General features: G+C 36.8%; 1 protein-coding gene across 2 annotated transcripts in view; it reads left to right on the top strand.

Annotated features, from left to right (window-relative positions):
• LOC145672981 (short stature homeobox protein 2-like) overlaps window positions 1-24,346 on the top strand; it is a 106,072-nt gene that overhangs the window by 59,445 nt on the left and 22,281 nt on the right. For both annotated transcript variants that reach the window (XM_081742267.1, XM_081742266.1), the window contains exon 2: window positions 20,819-21,051. In XM_081742267.1, coding sequence (XP_081598393.1) covers window positions 20,819-21,051 — 233 coding nt within the window. The remainder of the gene's footprint in view (window positions 1-20,818; window positions 21,052-24,346) is intronic.

The raw sequence follows: 24,346 nt of genomic DNA, 5'->3' as shown, positions 1-24,346 counted from the left end.
GCGCGTAAGGTAACCACTTAGCCACAAAGAAGCTCTGTTACGCAGTTTGAAAGGCACTAAGTGGGATCTTTTATTCCTTATACATAATAAAGTTTTTGTTAGTCCTGCTCTCACGCATGGACATGTCGCCTGGTTATCGGCTCTACAGATGTTTTATGATAAACTACAAGTCCTGAAGCGCCATGTCTTATGCATATTTTATTCCTTACCACCATGGACGCCAACACAAGAGGTCTGTCGTTGCATATCTATATCAACATTCTTACCACATCTGTACAGTCTTCACTCTCGTTACATTCAACTCTGTATAGCAGACGCTCATCTGATTCCTCATGAACTCTAGGTCTAGCACGTTACGCATATTCACCATTAGATCACTTTCTTGCTATCTATGAACATGTTCAGGCCACTGCTCACTATAACCCCTGTCGTTGCACTTGAATACCATTAAATACCGTTATATTGTCGCCATCCATTCATTAATTGCACTTGTTTTCTAACTAACAGTGTCAAACGCAAGTGTCTAAACCCGCTCAGAGTGACCCCATAGCAAAAGATTAACAGTGGCACTTCATTTCATCATATACTGTATATTACATACCATGTTCAGGTCACCTTCTGTATGCTTAACAACATAAATATATCAATAAATCCTTATTCCCATCTCCCAATGATATTACCAATAAATGAATTCTCATGGTTGCAAAGAAAGCGTTACCTTTTGCAGTCCGCCCATCTTCGGATGAGAATGAAATTGCACTTTAAAAAGCATAAACATTTGTGGTGTATGCTACCCATGAAGTCCATTAAGATGAAAACTGATGCTGCATTAAAGTTTTCATTACGAAACTAGCCAGACAAAATTACACATCATGGTTACGTGTGAGATGCAGGCCATAATTATGGTGAACTCTTATTAAACCTGAATTTTTGTTTACTAAAGGATTGTTCAAAGATGAGATACATATATTTACTGATATATTGCATCGAGCTGCATAAAATTATATACCGTAAATCTCATGCGTAGTTTTTGAGAAAATCAAGAAAAAATATAGTTTTTATGGGGCCAAAAGTATATATTTCATTCATCTACATTAATTGCCATTCTTCTGAAACAATTGTTTTTTTTTTATTTATGATCTATAGATGCAAAAAGTACATCATTAATTAGTAGATATTGATATTGTAATTAAGATAAATATTAATGATGCATCTTTTTCTGCTACCGTTTTATCCAAAACTAAAAAAAAAGAAATAATTTCCAAACCCCAGTCAGGAGAAAATAATTTTGGACCTTCTTCTTAAGTATCTAGACCAGTGCTTTCTACCCCCTGCCTCATGGCGACACCCTATTGGTGCATGTGAGTTTATGCGAAGTTTATTGATTCTAATTATACAACAGATTCTACTCATATTACAACAAAGATGGCTTATTTTAAATAAATGTTTATATATATGAAACTAGCAGCGTTCACCCCGCTTCGCTGCGGTCACCCCGGAACGCAATAAACTTTGTTACTTAGATAATTTTTACTTTTTCGCTTTCAAGTGATATGATAAAAACCATAGAAGATTGCAGTAAATGTTAACATTATATCGCCTGTCATTTATGTTAACCCGCCCCGCTTCGCTGCGGTCACCCCCGAACGCAATAAACTTTGTTACTTAGATAATTTTTACTTTTTCGCTTTCAAGTGATATGATAAAAACCATTATAACGCCTGTCATGTATGTTAACCCGCCGAGTGACACGGTCATGCGGGTTGCATATAAATACGTTTATTTTTATACCTATGATGAACTAACAAAGGATTTGTACGTAATGGACACCTGAATGGTCAATTATCTCAAGACACTGGTAATTGAAAATTAAAGTGATATGATAAAAACCATCTAGGGTCCAAATCCTAATAACCCCCCAAAAATAAAAGAAATTGGTTCAGCCGTATTAGCGTGATGAGCGGACAAAGGATTTGTACGTTCTCTTTTATATATATAGATGTATTAAATACCTTTTTCACAAATACATAACTTTTCTTTGTTTCGCAATCATAATAATATTGAAAAGTTGCATCTTATTGTTACAATTCAATGGCTCAGTGGCAACGTATCTTATATCGGGTCATATGAAGGACAAATTTATAAACATATCTCTATTTAACGTTTTCAAACCTTCTACGTTTAACTGATTTTTAATTAGTCCAAACAGAAAATACACTTTCACATGAATACTTCATATGTTGTAGAAAACTGCAACAATATGATGAGAGCTCTTTTATGCACACAGCTTCTGGATTTCAGCAATATTTTAAATCTAGAAGTCATGTAAATCTAATTCTTGGCTTCAAAGTGTGATTTTTTTTTCTTTAGGTCTGCCAATTGAATAACTAAAATAGTCCACTTTCATCAGTAGATTCATCCAGTTGAATTGCAAACATTAAATTTGTTTTACAAAATCTAGTTTTAATAGAATTTCCAAAGGAATTTAGAAGATTCTGAATATGTCTACCAACCGTATTTTATAGTCAAGGGATTTTTTTAAAATATAAAATTTGAACAAGCCAAACGTTGTTGTAACTACAACACAGAAAGCTAGAATAATTATTTTCTCTCCAACTTTATGAAGTAACAAGTATTTCTTACAATAATCCCAGCTACAAGGAAACTACCTTATTGAGCTTAATCACAGGTCTTAAAGTTCTTAGTAAACATACCACTCTGCTTTTCTTCTGTTGTAGACTTTCTTTGAAATAGTTAACACTTTTTCTTTGCGTTTTTTTTTTAATGTGGTGCATCAACATATTGGATAATATTCTGACACTAGAAAGTTTTTCTCCACATATCAAACACTCGGGCAGAGGCGTTCACCCAGAAATTTTTGTTGGGTGGGGTCTAAGCTTTTGGGGGGTGGGGTCCGATACTACAGTACAAGCTATTAGGTCTATGTAGTATTTGAACGGGTATTATTCTGCGCCCGAAAAAACAATAAGTAGTTATAAAATACTCCCACCTATATTTTCAGAGGAAAAAATGATAGAACTAGAATGTTTTTATAAGTGTAAGATCAAATTTTCATGCTACATCAATCATTTCCCTGTTAAATAAGTATATTTTATTGAGAATGTGTACAAATGTATGTTGAGGTACGAAGTTTTTAGGGGGTCTGGATCTAGTGGATCCCCGTGGATACGCTCCTGCTCGGGGTGTAGGATATCCTTCATCGACGCACCACGTGAAACCCATTTTGAAATACTCCTCATTATACTTTCGTGTTCTTACAACTGCATGATAACATGGAGCGAACAGACGGTTGGGATGAACTATTTGTTTGTTGTTCTGTTCACAGTGATGCACTGAGAAAAAAAAATATAGGTGGCGTACTTAAAAAGATAGGTTCCATGAGTAATTCCTGTAGTTTTTGGACTTAACGTACAGCAGACGTATAACTGAAAACGCATGTTTTATAATACTTTCTGTATAAGTGTTCCATCTATATGTATTTTCCGTATGAAACAATGTTAGCGGTCAGGATCTCACATACATATGGATGTATATAACATATAGCTGACAAAGGTAACATAAGTATATGCATGTGATATACGGAAAACTGTTAGATGTCAGACATCCTGCAACGGCATTATATAACATCTAAGGGCAGTGCCTATGTAGCATACAGATAACGTATGCTCCGTACTGATTTCTATAGTAAGCAAGAAGATACCGTATATTTGTACAATATAACGCTGCCCGGAGAACGGATTTTTCTTTGTGTGCTTTTAGATGATTTCTTTCGGAGATTTTAAGCATGCGGAGGGGGGGAAGGGGCAGTGATAGTACTGTAGTACTGCGAAATTGCTGGTTACCCATTTAAGTTTAACGTTAATTTCTCTTCGTTACCTTCCCTGATTCAAATATACTTGGAGTACTTATAAAGTCCACGATATTATAAATGAATTGCACCACAGTTATGCACTTTTAGATTATATATATATAGATTATATATATATATTTCCACATGTCACCTTAAAATAACATACATCCAATTATAACAATATGGTTCTTCGTTCTATATTTTTCTACATTACCATAGCCACCAAATAAATAAGTTGCCATAGCAACGACAACAAGAAAAATCTAAATACAGTATAATGCAAAATATTTAAATTATTTCTTTATGTAATTCCTTCTTCTTCTTCTTCTTCTTCTTGATAGTTTGTGCCTTTTAAATAGCTCCTCTTTGCCCGTAAATAGAAATGATACTTAAAAGCACATAAGAAATATACATTATCATTGTATGTGCACAATCGGCGATATGCTCCGAGAGGAATTTCGTAATTCCGTCGGGAAATTTTCCCTGGCAGGGATGCACGAATGAGTAGTTCCATCGGGTCCGACCCCCGACCCCAAATTCAACATACATTTGTACACTTTCTCAAAAAAAAAAAAAGCCCTACTTGTTTAAAAAGGAAATGATTGAGAAAGTGTACAAAAGTATATTAAGTTTGGAAGTTGTTGGGGTCCAAATCCGGTGCTATCGCCCCCCCCCTTCGTGGGTGCGCTTCTGGAAAGTGTTAATTTTTCATGATATCTTACTCAAGGGAGTTAAAATCCCGAAACTGTAGACCACTGATAACGGCGTAACGAAATAGGTTTCTATAAAATAATCTCTTTGTAGTGCTGGATATTGTTACTACCCTTGGAGGCGTTGACTGGTACAGTCTTCCTCAAAATCGACACTAACGAATTCGTTCATTACATTCTAAAATTTTGCGACATGCCCTATGGGACTGCGCGACACACCGATTGGGGACCACTGGATTAGAATAATGCAAATCCTTGTCAAGTTTGTGTTTCTTTGGATATAACTTCCACCATACTACATAGGAAACAATATATAGCAGAGGGGTAAAAAATAGGAAATTTCAATATGTACACGCTTACAAATTACAAAAAACCAGTAATGAAGTTTTATTATGTGCATTAAATTTCCCTCTATACAAATCCCTGCCTTCGTTACTGATTTGCAGTTATGTTAAACATAAACTCAAAACATTTGTTTTTTAAATATACACACTCGATCCCGATGATTTTTTTTTGTAGGGGAGTGGTTTGAGGGAAGAGAAAAATCCCTCTGTGTAGGGAATGAGGAACAAATAATATATGTGTTGAACAGCTTCTGTACTGTAGGCATAATTGAGTTAGAAACAGAATAACAAGCTTTGACTGCGAAATACCATGTTACGATTGTCGAGCCATCTTGTGTGAAAATATCCGACTCACAATGTAACGCTAATGCAATTACGTCACTGCGAGCTGATGATGTTAGCACGTCGAGCAGTGTTTACACTCGCTTTTCACAGCCCGATAACGTCAAGAGTTGGTGTTAAGTATAATAAATTAAGAGATTTTCTCGCCCGCCATGTAGTTGCTGCGTATACGTCACCACTGGATAGTTCAGACCATCGTGGTTAGGGGGCAGCACCTGTCTCTCCTCTGTAGGGGAAAGCACTCTTCCTCCTTCTCTGCCCCCGCTTCTGTAACGCTACCGACACCACCACTGTTACTCTTGTGATGGGCTGATTTATTGGGCCGTTGGGCCGACGCGAGGTGCCCATCAGTCAACCAGTTCGCTGTATCACCGTCGTTGCCATCCAATTCAAGGCAGTCTCTGTTAGCCCGTTTAATGAGATTTTTTCATTCTGCCGTAACGAGTTTTTTTTCTTCTTTTTCCGTGTTCTTTCTTTTTCATTCCTCTCCTACTTTTTTTTCAACACCCTTTCTTCCTTCTTTCTTTCGCACCCCCTTCTCACTTCAGGCTTATCAGCATGATTTACTATTACATTTTGCTTCCAACATGCAAATTTCATTGGAGTACACTCCATTCCCAGTTTTTCGTAATGTGATAGAGTGCGCGAAGATCCTAAGAAACTGCAATTAATTAATGAAGTGAAGTGAACAAAATCTGAGGGAAAATACGGGGAGGAGGTAGTTGCCCCACTGGGGGTATTAACACTGACAACACCGTATTTAATGGGGGCAGAATACGGCGTGAATCCCGGATTAATTTAATTCCATTACTGTAATGAAGATACAAAATAGACTAACACTTATTCCCCGAAGTGGTGTTACCATTTTGCAAGCTACCTTCATCGGTCAATTTAGAAAATGGTTGCCAGACTCATTCCGTTGGGTAATACTTGCTAACCTGGAAAGCACGCCCTCCCACTCTCGTTGTATGTGTGTGTGTGTGTGTGAATTCAAATATGTGTGAGTATCTGCATTTATATACATATATATATACGAACATATAAAGATGCTAGCTTCTCTACTGTACCACTACGACGAACAACAACGCTTCAAATTGGATCAAATTTGCATTCGGCGTGAAGGTGTGTTCTGCATCGTTACTCCTGGAAAGAAATCAATTCGGGAGCGTGTTTCGAGATGCAATGAAAAACAAACAGGCGCTTAGCCGCGCACTTAAACTACTTTAGGAGGAGGGGTAGAAAAGTTTTTTTTTTCGCTCTCTCTCTTTTTTTTAGCCCCCTGTGTGCTTATGTAGATGAGAATCTGTGCTAACTTTCAATCTCACTTCTTAACACTCATATATACAGTACAACCCTCCCTCACACACCCTGGCGCTTCTTCCAAACACCCCCACTTATCTTCCACACGTGCACACACACATATACACCATCAATAATAGCTTATGTTCACGTGTGTGGACAAACATACCATGAATCCCGTTCCAGTTCTGAAACTCAACCCCATTTTCCTGTATTTTCTTTTCGTTCGCGTTGCATCTGAAATGAAATTGGCACACAACACATTGTATCCAACATTTTGGTTTGATATTCTTGCTGTAATACACCTGTAGTTCCATGATTTCATGTGACTTGTAAGTGATGGTACTCGAAAAACCTTACAACAATACCCTTTAGTTTATACATTTGCAAGCATGAACTTCAATTGTCTATCAGAGACAAACATAATACTTTAATACGTGTGCAATGCGTACAGTCTTCGTCAAATGAAATATCATTACCATATACTTGTACATTGACAGTCAGTATATAAAATGGAGTGGTATGGTGGTTCAGTGGCAGAGTGCTCAATCTGGTGCTAAGGGTTCCAGGTTCGACCCCAGGTCAAGGAAGTTTAGGTGGTGGTTCTCCCTTTCTTCCACCTTTTCATTCCACCAATTCTTTCATTATCACTCATCTTCATTAAAGTATCCTTTAACCTCATAACTGTGGGACGTAAAGCTATACATTTCATTCCATTTCAGTATAAAACATATGCTATTTTTCTTTTATATATGACTACAACGAAAATATTCCTAGTAGCTCCATGGTTTGTATACACCTTTCATTGCAGGAGACCCGTGTTCGATTCCCGATGGAAGCTCATGCTGTTTGGATTCCTCCATGTCTACGTATCATATGTACCGTATTATGCAAAAGTGAACTAAGCGCCAATTTTTGAAAATTCACGTAAATGCGACGATTGGTTCCTGATAAGCATTAGAACGTTTTGCACAATCGAAAAGAAAGGAAAACCAACAAATTTCCGAAAAAAGAAACATAATTTCACTTTTGATTACGGCTACGTTATTGCTGGACATCAACCTTTATACGTAATTTTCTTAAAAGTATGAAAGTGGCGCTTAGTTCGTTTTCGCAGGACACGGTACATATATTCTCGGTTATAAAAGGAACTTTCAGCTTCAAATCAACAACAGATGTATAATGAACAAACACATTCATATTTTATTTTGAGATATCCTCGATGTCTCATATAGCCTCGATGCTAAGAAAAAAAGAACCCTAAACTTCAAATCAACCAATGAACTAAAGTCGTTTTATTTATTTCTTGCGCGGGAGACCCTGTTTCGGTTCCTGGCTAGAGCTCATGTGGTTCGAATCCCTCGTTAAGCTTTAGGTCCACGTCTTATACAGTCTCGCTGCTGAAAGGGACGCTAAATTCAAATCGAATAAAATGTATTTCTTGGTATCCATTATGACCGACTTTAGTCATTCAATAGAAATCTTCTCCTTATTGCTGAATAGCTTTCTTTTGTTATGTTTACAGTTAGAGGTATTTAATTATCGAAAACTGAATAAAAGTGTCTAATAAACATTGGGCTAAGCTCTTCAAAACTCATAAACAACGGAAAATGAAATTTCAAGCTAGGAAAAGGTCATAAAAGTGGAACTTATCACATGGAATTATATAAGTTATAACTAGAACTACAATAAGATAACTTTCTTTGTTGACTAAATTTTAAACAATTTCTAAACTGTCCTTAATAACATAATTAGGTAATTAAAATTAAATTCCGCCACTTTCAATGAAAAATGGCCACCATCACCCTCAAAAATTAATGAGAGGAATCAGCACCTTAAGACACCCCTGTTATGGGATCGTGGATTTTGATTCTAGTAAGCTGCTGGGCCTATTAAGCAGTGCGCATTCTACAGATTGTTTTCACCTTATGAGATCATAGATCAATTTTGCTCGATGGAAAATATATGATGCAGTAGTATTTTTCATATTCCAAATTAACAAACTGACACACAATCAGAGTCATACGTCTTGGAAATAAAATCAGAAAAATAAACACACTGCTGAAGAAGACTGAACGTGTAAATGTTTTTTTATTAAATAAGTTCAGTCTTATTCAGCTGTGTGTTTATTTTTCCAAATTAACAAATGTCTTATTATTAGCTTTCACCCCTTCTAAGTATATAAAAATAATAATCTACTTTCAATTACGTCAATTTTAGTACATAATTTAGGATATAATTTACTTCAAGCAAGGTTTTGAACCTCGATCATACATAAGGTTGGTCCAAATGAAATTAACAGCATGACGTCTAATGGGAACTCTTCTCAGCAACACACCACAGGGATACACTAAGTTCACTCGTTTAACATCACAAATTCAGTGCACATCCAGAACACTAGGCTGGGTACGTAAATAGGACGCAGTGCATTGTTGAACAGGGTTATATGAAAGTGCGCTATGGCGAACACAAGTTAATTTTCTGTGCGAATTCAAACTAGGAGACTCTTCGTAGCAAGCTGCAAAAAGTATTAACTATGCATTTGGGTCAGAGATGGCAAGTGAAGTCGCCTTCTCTATTAGTTTGTTAAATTTAAATTTGGTGGCGTGGATTGCAAAACAAGTCGCATATACTCTCGATGCTGACCAACGTAATGCTTGGATGTGCTCTTCAGAAACATCGTGAAAGCAGACCCTCGGTGTTCGAGTCATTGTAAATGAGTGAGATATAAACCATAGCACTATCGTCAATCGGTAAGGTGAAAATGTTGGACTTACGAGTGTCACGTGACTTGACAGCGACCAACAAGAATCACCGTCTATAAGTGAGCTGTTCTCTTGACAGAGACCAACAATAATCACCGTCTGTAGGTGAGCAGTTCTCTTGACAGCGACCAACAAGAATCACCGTCTGTAGATGAGCAGTTCTCTTGACAGCGACCAACAATAATCACCGTCTGTAAGTGAGCAGTTCTCTTGACAGAGACCAACAATAATCACCGTCTGTAAGTGAGCAGCTCTCTTGACAGCGACCAACAAGAATCACCGTCTGTAGGTGAGCAGTTCTCTTGACAGCGACCAACAAGAATCACCGTCTGTAGATGAGCAGTTCTCTTGACAGCGACCAACAATAATCACCGTCTGTAAGTGAGCAGCTCTCTTGACAGAGACCAACAATAATCACCGTCTGTAAGTGAGCAGCTCTCTTGACAGCGACCAACAAGAATCACCGTCTATAAGTGAGCTGTTCTCTTGACAGAGACCAACAATAATCACCGTCTGTAAGTGAGCTGTTCTCTTGACAGCGACCAACAAGAATCACCGTCTGTAGATGAGCAGTTCTCTTGACAGCGACCAACAAGAATCACCGTCTGTAGATGAGCAGTTCTCTTGACAGCGACCAACAATAATCACCGTCTGTAAGTGAGCAGCTCTCTTGACAGCGACCAACAATAATCACCGTCTGTAAGTGAGCAGCTCTCTTGACAGCGACCAACAAGAATCACCGTCTATAAGTGAGCTGTTCTCTTGACAGAGACCAACAATAATCACCGTCTGTAAGTGAGCTGTTCTCTTGACAGCGACCAACAAGAATCACCGTCTGTAGATGAGCAGTTCTCTTGACAGCGACCAACATGAATTGCCAACTGTAGGTGGGCAGTTCTCTGAGTGTCTGAAATAACATGGAAAGTTTTCTCTTCAAATGAAAAATGAACCTGCTATGACAATCGTAAATGCTCAGGACAATGGGTGGATCGTGACAAACGTCCATGACAGTTTCCTAAGCCATCTCTTTACCCATAGAAGATGTTATTCTTGGTATGGTGGCCTTGGTGTAAGTGGTCCATCATGTCTTTCTCAGATAACATGAAACCATCAATTCACATCTTTACAGAGATAAACTTCATGTAATGCACCGCAAACTCCGGAATGTAATGTCCGGAAGCATCCAGCAATGGTGAACAAGCATCTCGTCCTCATGTTGCATAATACCTCTCGGCCGCATGTCACGCAAAGAACGGCGAAGTCTCTCTGTGAATTGCAGCAGGAAACGTTTCCTCATTATCGTATTTCTTACATACCTCTTTCACTGACTACACACATTTTCTGGCATCTCGACCACTCCTTAACAAGAAAACTTTCCCTTATAAGGGGGCGGTGCAACATGCAGTTGAGAATTTCTCTACATCACAGATTCCAGAGTTTTTCACTGAGAAAAAAATTGTACATGGCGTACGTAAAATCGTATGTTACATTTGTAAGTCTTGTAATTTTTGGGCTTAACGTACAGCAAACGTATAACTGAAAACGCATGTTTTATAATACTTTCTGTATAAGTGTTCCATCTGTACGTACTTTCCGTATGAAACAATATAGGCGGTCAGGATCTCACAAATGGACGTATATAACATTTAGCTGACGAAGGTAACATACATATACGTATGTAATATAAGGAAGACTGTTAGATATCAAACATCCAGCAACGGCATGAGGTAACATGTAAGGGCAGTGCCTATGTAGCATAAGGATAACGTATGCTCCGTACTTATTCCTGTAGTAAGCAAAAGGATTCTGTACAATATACCGTTGTCCGGAGAACGGATTTTTCTCAGTGTTTTGTCACGGAATTCAATCATTGGCTGAACACTGTTCTAAGCGTGTGTGTCGCATACGGCGACTGTTTTGATTAACCAGATATAGTAGCCTACGTTCTTGTTTTCTTTCTGTTTCTCTTTTGCCTTTAGAAATGGCGTACTTCAGTCGGACATTTCATTCGCATGAATCTAATAGATATAATGTTGGTATGCTAAGAAAATTGTCTTTCCTGCATTTATATTCTTTTTATAAAGAGGAGAATCGGAAAGGCGTACAACTCAGAAGTACCACTTCACTCCTTTGAATCCGGAATGGCGGAAAACAACACATATCCTGAAAAAGCCAGTCTGATTAATAAAACAACCCATATTATGCTTTATTTTTTGCTTAATTATGCTTTATATTTTTCAAAATTATGCTTTATTGTTAATTTCAATCATTATTTAACATAAATCGTGTTTAATGTATAATATTTACCGTACATTAAATATTCTAAATATCTTGATCTATTTATTAATATTTTATGCAACCAGTTTCTTTCTAATTTAATGAACTTTCTACTTAATGCACTTATAAAGAGATATGCTTTACTCGAGTCAGTTTTTTTTTATCACTTGTGTTTCCCTTAGAGGTACATATATGTAAAAGATGCCACCAAAAGTGCTTAAGTTCAAGAGGTACACATGTGGAGTTCTTGTGCACTTTTTGTACATTTTGAATCATCATACATAACTGCGCAGTTACACTTAGAATAAAACTATTGTTTATTTATTGTCGGCGGAAAGTTTTCTTCTTGTTTTCCTTTTTTCTTTTCTCCACTTCAAATGATTACACCGAAAAGTTTACAGAAATAAAAATAAGCTTTTCATTGTTGCATTGTTATGTTCTCAAAGGTTTTGCACTGTAAATATTGGTTAAAAATATTAATACAGTATGTTAAATTTGCAGTTAAACAGAATTTTTCAAGAATTGTGCTATATATTTTAAATTACACTTTATGCTTTATTTTCCAAAATTATGCTTTATTATGCTCTTAAAATTAGTTTCTTCTGGAACCTTAGACAACCACAACCATGTTGAAAGTACACAATATGTGTAAATTGCTGTTATGATTTTTATGCTTTTGGGTTGCCCTACTAATTAAGATGTATATGAATTTCCAGCGTTAGTCAGCAATGGATTCGGAAGTTATGGGTCTACAAAGTTACCATAGGAATCCATAGGAAACACAACCTCTAGGCATTCCTTGACGTCTCTTTCTGTTATTATGTAATATATGCATAGAAACTATACTATCTATAAAGCACAAGAGGCAAGGGGAAGATAATATTTAAACAGACAACAATACTGAATTTGGTTTAAATCAAAGGATTCTTGTTGAAGACATTTTCAAGAATTTACAGAGAACAGTCGATGTGCAGATCAAGAAACAGAACATGAAGAGCACAGAAAGTTTGTTCATAGTGTGCATACTTGACAAAAGCTAATTCATTCATTACACTTGGAGCAGTATCACTGTCGATTGAGTCTCAACAGTACAAGGAATTTATTTATTACCATCTACCTTCTCTTTTTGCTTTATTTTCGTAGAGCAAAACACACTTTATTTAAATAATAATTACACATTCGAACCAGCAAATTCTTTCACTGAAACATATATATATGTTGATTTTTATTTCCTCATTTTTCCCTGTCTTTTTCACATGCGGCTGAATGTCGCTGCTATACATATTCCAACCAAGTTCTCTGGATCACTTTGGGGAATTCAAACTCTTGTGACACGTCTTCGTCCACAATGTTACACTTTATTCAGGTTAGCAGAAAGAAAGGACAAAGAAATACCTAGACGTCGTATTTCGTATGGATTCTTATTTTAATTTTACAGGACCATAACTCCCGAACTCATTGCTGACACGCTGAGAATTCGTCTGCATCTTAATTGGGACTGGCTCTTTCAGGATTCTGGATTCAAAGGAGCAAAATGTTACTTGTCAGTGTTCATTAATTTGAATTAATTATTTTTAATATTCCGTATACAAACAAATAATTCTTCTTAATTTTAAAAATTCAAGAACACTAATGTTTATAAATAAGTATCATTTAAAACAAGAAAACTTTAGTTACTCCGGTCAGATTTTCTATTACGTCCGCAAATTCTTAGCTTGCTACTATAAATTCCCTTCGTATTACTGGACACAGCCAACGCAAAGCAATTTTGTTTTACTTTAAATATTTGTCTTCATTTTGGTATAAAGCCACCTTCACAAGCTATAAAGAATCTATTTAAATTCCTTCACACTTTGATCTGAGTTTTATTTATTTATTTATTTATTTATTCAAATTATAGAAACATATCCTTTAATATTACACTTTTTAACAATTTTGGCGCCACTAATATTACTTACAAATGTTATTAGAAGCAGGCAATCGAAAATAATAAGAACAGTACATTTGTTATTATTTTAATAGTAGTAGTAATGGTTTAAAATTAATTCTATTGTAATAAAACTATAATTTATATTAACATCAATTAAGATAATCTATCATAGTTATGGAAGTGATAGTTGGTGTATAAATATGATCCTATTTCAAGTGCCAATTATTATGTAATTTATATTTAATATATTTCTTTTGCCGTGATTATTCACAATAGGCGAATTGTAAATCACTTCACGCTGCACCAATAATATATAGTTTCTGAAATGAGACCTGTAATATTTTCGTGTTACTCGTATGAAAACATTCGTAAGTATATTGATTTCTTTTAATTTTACATATATCTATCCCGGCAAATCTCTAGACGATCGGGATATTTGGAATTTTGGTTGGAATCTTTTTTTGGATATAGTATACATGAAGCTGCATCAGTTCCCGAAGGATCAGGACCCTCATACTTTTAGGGATTATTCATTGAGTATGTACGAACTTACAAAGGGGGTAACAAAGCGACTTTTATTTACTTATCGACTGATACGAAAATAAAAAAGAACGTAGCTGTACTTTATCTGCATGTGTAATGCCCTTGTACTTTATCTATGAATATGTGTGTGGGGGGGGGGGGAGAATTTAACGCATATCGCATGTCTTGTGCACATGGATACTTCTTACTATTGCACTACGTAGAAAATTTATGATATTTCATGTAGAAGTGGTAATAGAACACAGAAGAAACGCAGATCAAGAGGTTCTCATGTATACTATTACTTTTTTTTTTTTTTGATAAAATGATAGTTGGTTTACCAGATAATAGACAGAGGGGTAACTTAAAGAACAAATCATGACAGCATAGACAATAATCATTCAAAACCAGGTTGCCTTTACATAGAATAAAATTTACGAGAGTTTTTGTATCTGTGGCATTGAACCTTCCAAAGAATTCAATACATTTTTAAAAAAATCAATACTATAGTTAACCTGCAGTAATTTATATAAAAAGCATCATTCTATCTATATGTTTGATTGTGTAAAAAAAAAAAAAATAGTGTTATACTCCCGATTGAAGGATTTCTGCAATGACTGTGCAAGCGAAAACGTCAAGAAGCGAAATTTCCCAGGGAATATAGAAAGTATTCATGCGTCTGGCCTTCTTTTCATGGATTCACCCATATTTCAACTGCTGGCACAGGATGACTCTTGTGTTTCGTCTAAACAATGCTTTTGGCAAGAAGCTAGATGTTTCATAGTGAAGATGACGTCACTATCTCAAAGTTGTTTTTTTTTTTTATCTCTGGGTTTTGCTCATTCTTTTCACTTTTTATTCTATAATTTCAATTAACAAAAATTTTAGCTCCTAATCTGAATTCGAATTGACGACCTCTAGTCTTATGTCTTCTCCGACTATTTGTCCACTGACTGGTGTAAGAATGTTTAAAAAAAAAAAAAAAAAAAAAAACCGGATACGAGTTATCTGGTTCCAAAACTACCAGGTTTCGGATCTAATGAAAATCACGTACCCGGTTCCAGAACTGATTGCAAAACCTATAATCAGATACCCGGATCCAGAACTGTGTAATGATTCACTTCGTGGTCAATTACAATATTGTGTTTATATCGATCTTCTTTATTGTTTCTATAGTTTTCGTGTTCTGAAGGTTCTTATTTTCTATGTTCAGTTATTTAGTGATTAAATAAGTTACCCTTATTTTATATTGTTACAATCTAAGTACCTTTAAAAAAATTCATACAAGCAGTAGGCCATAAGGATTTTTTTTTCAATCTATTCCATGTATCTACGTTATCTAATCGGTATTTTTTGTTTTTGATGCAGTGTTGTTCTATGAAGACGGACGTTTCTGTTGATTTAATGACGAGGGGAACACTATGATAAGTCCGAAAATATTTACGAGTAAAGAAAACCCATCCTGGGGAAGAATATGTTAAGTCCACGACCTTCTGGGGAAAACGCTGTTAAGTCCAGGTTATTGTTGTATTGTATATACAACTATCAGCATTGATATCGGCCATTTAAGAAATTACTTGTTCACAGTATCCGTTCAGAAACGTGCTCTAGTTACGTGAAGTTTACAATAAAACGTGGGTTTCTTTAGTTGTTGTGGCCAGTGGTAATGACCAAAGCATGGATGATTCCCTGAGTGAAGAAGAATCTGCTCCACCTTCAACATCTAAGAAAAAACTTTCATATGGAAGAATTCGAGATGTAATGCAAAACTCAGACGACAGAGCCATGAGACCGGCCCAGAGTGCACATGCAAACGACGTTTTGAGAAGGTTAATGATGTAGGAAAACAAGAAATCATTAGACGAATGAACGAAATGGTGTCAAATGATGAAATTAACATATACCTGTCAGGCCTAATTGTAATAGTACCTGTGCAGAGACGTAGGCCTAGGAAAAACGAGAGTGAAGCGTCTTATTGTGATGCATCATATTCATACCGACTGCGGGTGGTACAAGAAGGATAGAAGGATAGACAGAGGAGGTCACTGTTTGTAAAGCTGCATTCGCTTCACCTCATGGTATTGATCGCGGAAAAGTTGATGATCTTACGAAACATTTGAAAAATACTTGTAATCCTCGGCCTATGATGGTAAGTTTTAACGTATTACACGTTACAAAATAACTAACGTAACCTACCCTAACGTAAACTAGCCTACAAATGTTTAACTTAGCTTATAAACAGTGCTCTCAATCGGGTCGATTCCGACTCGAGCCGGGCCACTGGTTGGGGCAGCTCGAGTCATGAGTAGATTCAGCTAGGGTTGTGTTACGGGTTGGTCGAGTCAGCTCGGGTCAGGTTAGGTCAAACATTTTTGTTTTCGTTCGGTTCAAGTTGACCCAAAATCCGACCGGAACCTTACCCGAAACAACAATGTTCGAACCAACCCGACACGTGACCCGATCCGAGCTGACTCGACTGACCCGTAACAAGACCCTAGCTGACTATCCATGACCCGAGCTGACCAACCAGTGACTTGAAAAGAGCTGGGGACCACAATGGCTCAATGGCGTTCACCTCTGGTGCTTGGGACCTGGGTTCGATTCCGGCCTGCGCCAAGTGAACTTTGTGGTGGACAAACACCATGTGCGTGGGTTTTCTCGGGGTTCTCCCGTTTCCTCCCACTTTCTTCATTCCACCATTTCATTTATCACTCATCATCATCATCTCCTTGAGCCTAGCCGGCATAACTGTGGGACGTGAAACTTAGATTTCAGTTCATTTTTCATTTTTACCTTTTTTGTTTATCTTTTATGTCTTTCACAATTGCCATATGATTTTGTATTATATATATATATATATATATATATATATATATATATATATATATATATATATATATATATATATATATATATATATATATATAATACACTGAGAAAACTCCGTTTTCCGGACAGCGGTATATTGTACAAATATACAGAATCCTCTTGCTTACTACAGTAATCAGTACGGAGCATACGTTATCCGTATGCTACATAGGCACTGTCCTTAGATGTTACACATCATGCCGTTGCAGGATGTTGGACATCTAACAGGTTTCCGTATATCACATGCATATACTTATGTTACATTCCTCAGCTATATGTTATCTAGTCTATTTGTATATGAGATCCTGACAGCCTATATTGTTTCATACGAAAAGTGCGTATAGATGGAACACTTATAGAGAAAGTATTATAAAACATGCGTTTTCAGTTATACTTCTGCTGTACGTTAAGTTCCAAAACTACAGCAATTACGCATGTACCTTACCTTTTTAAGTACGCCACATACATTTTTTTTCTCAGTGTATATATAGGCGGATAGTACTGCACAGAACGCTTTACGGAGAACAGTTCTTTTCTACCGGATGGAAGCAGCGAGCTGAAAGAGAATTTAATTCATATACCAAAATGTAAAGAAATGTTAATTAAGTAATATATTGTTATCATATAATGATTAAAACTCGCCATTTATGATGCAAAATAATGCTATTTCATGTAGTAATTATATTCCGCCATATCTCCGAAACTTCTCAACATACTTGAACAAAATAAAGCTCAAAATGAAGAGAAAAAAAGATAATAGTGATCAATAATTACAGATTGAATAGAATTATCCATTTTAAAAAGGAAGTAAACACGTTTCTAATTACAGACAGAGAATTTAATCTAACTTATCTTCTTACCTATTAACGAATTGTGCTAAATCTATATACTGTATATACATTTATTTTGTTTACACAATTTTGAGATTCAATACTGACTATGAAATTAATTTCTAGCTATTCTCCCCGTGCAAAGAACGAACACTGCACCTAGTCATCACTATTACTTAATAATGTCATCTTTGATTCAAACAACTCTAATACCGAGTGTATCAAAAGTTCGAGGCCATATGCCAACTCCATTTTAAGTAAAGGTACGAAAACAAATGGAAAAAGAGAAAATTTGTTGGAAATATGTAATTTTCAACCTAAATTTGCAATTTCTTTTCAATCGCACCTGCTCCACACGGGTAAGATCTGCTTTATTAAATTAAGAAAAAACAACGTTTCCAGTTCGACAGGGCGTTCGAACGGAACGGAACGGCACCCAAAATGACACGGTGAATGCATATATTGTCATGTGAGAGAATTTAGAAAAAATCTTTGAATCCGTATTCCAATAGTGCGCTGCTTTCTTGGTATGGTCAGATCCCAAGGGAACAGAGTAGTGAAGTAGCATCGTTGCATTTATGTTTAACATAGGCAGTTACTAGTATGCGATTGTAAAAATTCCACCATTTTAGATTGAAAACTACCTAATTCGAATAACTTTCCCCTCCTCGCATTGTTTTTCGTATCTTTGCACATAACGGTATTAACTTTTGGCTCTGGTCTTTTCATACATTCCGTATTATTTTTCAAAAAGTACACTATACACGCGACAGACATTATATATATAAATATCCTACTCTCACTAACCTCCAATTTTGAATGTTCGAAACACCGTAACTTATCATTTTCTGCAACTCAGCTTTACCCCAACAGACCACGTGTTCAGGGTGTTTCAAAACAATACGGACAACGTTTGAGAGATGATTTCTGGCACTAAGACAAGAGGTATATACCAATCTAGGTGCACAAATGCTTTCTTTCGAAGTTATGGGCTGTCGAAAACATAAAAAAAAAAAAAGATCTTTAAAGGTCCATAGCTTCAACATTGTGGGATCTATCGTGGTCGGGTCAAGACTTCACTTAAGAACTAATATGTGCGCTATCCAAAAATATATGTTTCAGAATCCTAAAGTACTCACGCAACAATTTTTATAGATGGAGTTTTACTATGGGCATATCATTTGAAGTACTCACAAACTAACTCTATAAAAAAAAATGTTGCGTGAGTTCCGCAGGATTCTGAAACATGGATATTTGGATAGGGCCTATACTAAGTCCTAAATAGTCTTGACCCGATTACGATAGGAAGCTCCTCCGTGGCTAAGCGGTTAGCGTACGCGCCTTTGGCGTGGGAGACCCGGGTTCGATTCCCGGCGGGAGCTCATGTGGTTCGGATTCCACGTAAATCAGTAGGTCCACGTCTCATATAGCCTCGCTGCTGAAAGGGATGCTAAACTAAAATCAACTCAACTCAACCGGTTACGATAGGTTCTATAGTATTATAGGTATGGACCTTTAAATTTATTTTTTTCATGTTTTCGGCAGCCTATAACTCCGAAAGGAAGCATTTGTGCACCCAGGTTAGTCTATACTTTTTGTCTTATCTTGATGTCAGGAATCACCTCCAAATGTTGTCCGTGTTGTTTCGAAACACCCTGTATATACGAGTGTATATTTTTTTAACCTCCGTGAAACTAGCAGAGGAGAACCACGTAAGATGCTGAAGTGGGAGTGAGACAAAGCTGTTTATTGAATCGCTCATTCTCACATCGTTAGACAGATTCAGCAATTTAATCACTGTAAAATACCGAGCGTGAAAATACGTAGAAGCGCCCAGCAAGTGTGAACTACATGATGTAATTCGATTTCTCCAGGCGGTTGTCAGTATCGAGCGTGAGAACATATCGAGTTGTTGGTGATGGCTACGACTCCTCCTCAGGTATGTTGTACTGTAAAGTAACTCAAGTTATACTAGGTATGCAATAATTTCAAATGTGGAGCGATGCGATCGAATTTTATTGATTAATCATAGATTCTTTTTTTTAGTGCATCATTTTTTTTTTCGGGAACGAACACGACATGCAAATACGAGACATATTAGCGAAAAGCATAACAGCTTTGAAACATTGTGTTCGCAAGACCAAGATGAAAAGCGCTTCGCCTTATTTCTAATTCTGAGAATTCTATTTTCTATTCTTTACATTGAGAATTAGTGCGTCAAATGCTTTTTCAAGGTTAAATCTATAGGCATACCGTCTTTCGGTGATTATTCCTTAATGGTATGTCCGATCGGAACATGCAACTCCTTACGACACTCAGCTTGCGCTCTCGCATCATCGTGTGAAATTAAATTTCTTAACCAAATTTTTTGTTAAGAACTGTTGAGGCATTTCGGGAGATTATCCGGACAAACGAATGCTTAAGTCGAATAAAGATAAACTTCGCTCCTATAAAACTATCCTTTTCGATATATAAAAGAATAAGCGCTCGTATGAAACTTTCTCTGCTCCTCCGTTTTCTCCCCTTACCAAGAAATTAAAACTGGCTTCGTCATTAGTAAGAATTACGACGGAAGCTTCATAAAGAATGGCTGTGTACATGACTGATGCAAAGAGAGCTTTTGAAGGACTTAACGTTGTACCCGACAAGAGTTGAGAAAAGTGGAAATCTGTCACGGCAGACGTCATGGATGAACATGTGAATCATGTGGTTCGTGAAAGGCATAATTATGATTTCTGAAGCATCTGATCTTGGAATTTCAAGGAACGTAACAGCCGCTCAGGTAAATGAAATTACATCACGTAGTTCACACTTGGCTGGCGCTTCGATTGCACTCGATGTGTTTTCATGCTCGTTACTCAGAATGATTGACCTTCAGCGCCCTGAAACTCGGTTATTTGTTGGTATGTATGTATGAATCAATGTAAGGTGAATTCCAGTTACCTCCCCTATTATTCTGCCGCTCCTCCTATATTAGTGTACTGACTATGCATGCGAGATACGTACTATGAGGAGTCACTTGGTATCTTTTAAACTGATAAATAATTTTGATTGTTGTAGGTGTTGATTGTACGACGGAGCGAAAGGACCGAGACAGAGACCGAGAGCGTGAGAGGGAAAGAGAGAGCGAGACGACGCCAACGCCTAAGAACAAACAGCGACGAAGTCGGACGAATTTCACCCTCGAACAGCTGAACGAACTCGAGCGACTGTTCGACGAAACACACTACCCGGACGCCTTCATGAGGGAAGAACTTAGCCAGCGACTAGGACTAAGTGAGGCCAGAGTGCAGGTAGGTTCAGTAAATTTAAAAGTACAGTCTGTCCGTGTTATGCTTGGTTTATACTATCCATTCAGACACCTAGGAAGTAGCTAATTGGTTGGTTGTAGGCAGATCATGTTAGGATTAGTTTATAATATTCGTTCAGATATTTCGAAAACAGCTACTCAGTTCATTGTAGGCAGTCCATGTTAGGCTTGGTTTATAATATCCGTTTAGACACCTAGGAAGTAGCTAATTGGTTGATCAAGGCACACTACGAAAAACCGGGACCCACTACGAAATTTTCTACAATATAGACGGTTATTCATACGTTTTTTGCAAAATATTAGAATTAATGAAACAATAAGTGAACACTCACTAAAAGTAGGTGACATAGAGTAGATTATTTCCAACAGTTGAGTATCAATTACTTTAAAAAAATAAAAGAATGCTTTTTTAAATATTGCACGAATCATCATACGTTACAAGATATGTGGAAGCCCTGTATTTGATACTTGTAAACTTACAAGAATGTAAGTAATGTTTAGGATGAATAATTATTTTGTTCTGAATATGTAGGAAAATGATGAGCTTCTGTGTCAATTAGTTCATATTTTATTATTAGAAATTTGTTTTCTTTACGAATTGAAGTAAGCTCCCTCGTAATTATATGGTTAGCGTACGCATCTTCGTCACGGGAGACTCGAGTTTGATTCCCAGTGGAAGTTCATATTGTTTGGATTCTTCGTTAGCCTGTAGGTTCTCGTGTCATATACTCTCGGTGCTGAAAGGAATGCTAAACTCGTCAACTAACCAACGCATTGAAGTCATGGTAGGCCTATACTAGAACACAGCTTTAATCTCCACAGCTAGATTTGAAACATAACATTTGCACATCATTGGTTTTCGCCAAACATCAAGGTGTTTAAACCGACTGTAGTGAAAAATATGAGGGGGAAGATGAAATGCATGTTCCTCCCAAAATATTTATTAAAGAACAAAGCTCATGCCACTAGTCAAGGTTTCTCATCCTACCCCTCAAGGACTCGGGTACAACCACTCATATACCATTCTCTTTCCAAATTTGCCGATCTTCCCTCCAAATCTTCCATTCTCCTCCCAACTTTTCCAATCTTCCACCCAAATCTACATTCTCCTCCAAATTTATCAATCTTCCACCCAAATCTGTCATTCTGACCCCAAATTTATCACTATTCCCCCTCAAATCTACCATTCTGACACCAAATTTATCACTATTTCCCCCAAATCTACCATTCTGACACCAAATTTATCACTATTGCCCCCAAATCTATCATTCTAACATCAAATTTATCACTATTGCCCCCAAATCTATCATTCTGACATCAAATTTATCACTATTGCCCCCAAATCTATCATTCTGACAAAAAATTCATCACTACTCCCCCAAATCTATCATTCTGGCACCAAATTTATCACTATTTCCCCAAATCTATCATTCTGACACCAAATTTATCACTATTCCCCCAAATCTATCATTCTTACTCCAAATTTACTCTATTCTCCCCAAATCTACCATTCTGACACCAAATTTATCACTATTGCCCCCAAATCTATCATTCTGACACCAAATTTATCACTATTCCCCCAAATCTATCATTCTGACACCAAATTTATCACTATTCCCCCAAATCTATCATTCTGACACCAAATTTAGCACTATTGCCCCCAAATCTATCATTCTGACACCAGATTTATCACTATTGCCCCCCAAATCTAACTCTAACACCAAATTTACTCTATTCCCCCCCAAAATCTACCATTCTGACACCAAATGTATCACTATTGCCCCCAAATCTATCATTCTGGCACCAAATTTATCACTATTTCCCCAAATCTATCATTCTGACACCAAATTTATCACTATTGCCCCCAAATCTATCATTCTGACACCAAATTTATCACTGTTCCCCCAAATCTATCATTCTGACTCCAAATTTACTCTATTTCCCAAATCTATCATTCTGACACCAAATTTACTCTATTCCCCTCAAATCTACCATTCTGACACTAAGGGGCCGCGGTGGCTCAGTGATAGAGCGTTCACCTCTGGTGCTTGGGGTCCCGGATTCGATCCCAGCCCCCGTCAAGTGACCTTTGTGGTGGACAAACACCGTGTGCGTGGGTTTTCTCGGGATTCTCCCGTTTCCTCTCACTTTCTTCATTCCACCATTTCATTCATTACTCATCATCACCGTCTCCTTTAGCCTAGCCGGCATAATCGTGGGACGTAAAACTCAAAGATATAGTTTCATTTCATTCTGACACCAAATTTATCGCTATTGCCCCCTAATCTATCATTCTGACACCAAATTTACCATCTTATTCTCTAAATGTATTTTTCTTCCGTCAAAATTTATCATTCTCGAGTTTGAATTTACCATTTGTAATAAAAAAAAAGTGCCCCCACAAAAACATCTCATGGGCGCAACTTGCGTCCTAGAACTTCGCCACCAATAAAAGGTGCCTTCCCTTGGATAAATTTCTAATCGAGCTTTTTATACTAATTTGAGGAAACTGAATTCAACTGAACTATTTTAAAACACATCTGTCCATGATGTACTTTCCATCTGTCGTCTGCCACGATTTGTTTACAAATTGTATAAATAAGTGTTTATAGTAAAAACATAAACGTAGCTTGTAGTACGTGTCAGTGTACGGATACTTTCAATAGTATCATTGTATTTAGCATTCTCAAATTAGTATAAAGAAGCTCTCATTTCACTCTCAAATTAAGAGTCCCTATCACTGCGAAATTAAAATGCCGCTAATTTTACATTAATTATATGATATCTTCAAATGGATAAACAATGATCGAAAAGTGGATCAAGACCTCCCTAGACGATGTTATTTTGCATGAGGCACCGTTATCACGAGTCACCTACTAGCTTTCCGTTTGTAGTTATTTAGAAACGCGAAAATAAATGCCGATTTTCAATATGGCGGGAAATCGAAAGCAGATAAATGAGTCATGATAACGGTATCTCACACAAAATAATATTGTCTAGGGAGGTCTTGTTCCACTTTTCGATTATCTTTTATCTGTTTGAAGATATCACATAATTACTGTAAAATTAGCTGTATTTTAATTTCGCAGTGATGAAGCCTCTTAAAGCGCTATTACAAGCGCGAGCACCTACTAGTGGCATGACCGTTAGTTCTTATCAGGTACTACTGCATTCGAAGGAGTCTTGCAGGCCAAATAAGGTATGTTTGGCTGAGTCATTTTGCACTGGTTTTCTACCATATTAAAGTATTGGAAAGACTTGGTTTGCAGCATGACTAA

Source organism: Thermobia domestica, chromosome 16 (genome assembly GCF_964235325.1).
Source record: "Thermobia domestica chromosome 16, izTheDome1.hap1.1, whole genome shotgun sequence".
Classification (NCBI taxonomy): Eukaryota; Metazoa; Arthropoda; class Insecta; order Zygentoma; family Lepismatidae; genus Thermobia; species Thermobia domestica.
Note: the sequence above shows the minus strand (reverse complement) of the source record. Positions and strands in the feature narration are given on the sequence as shown.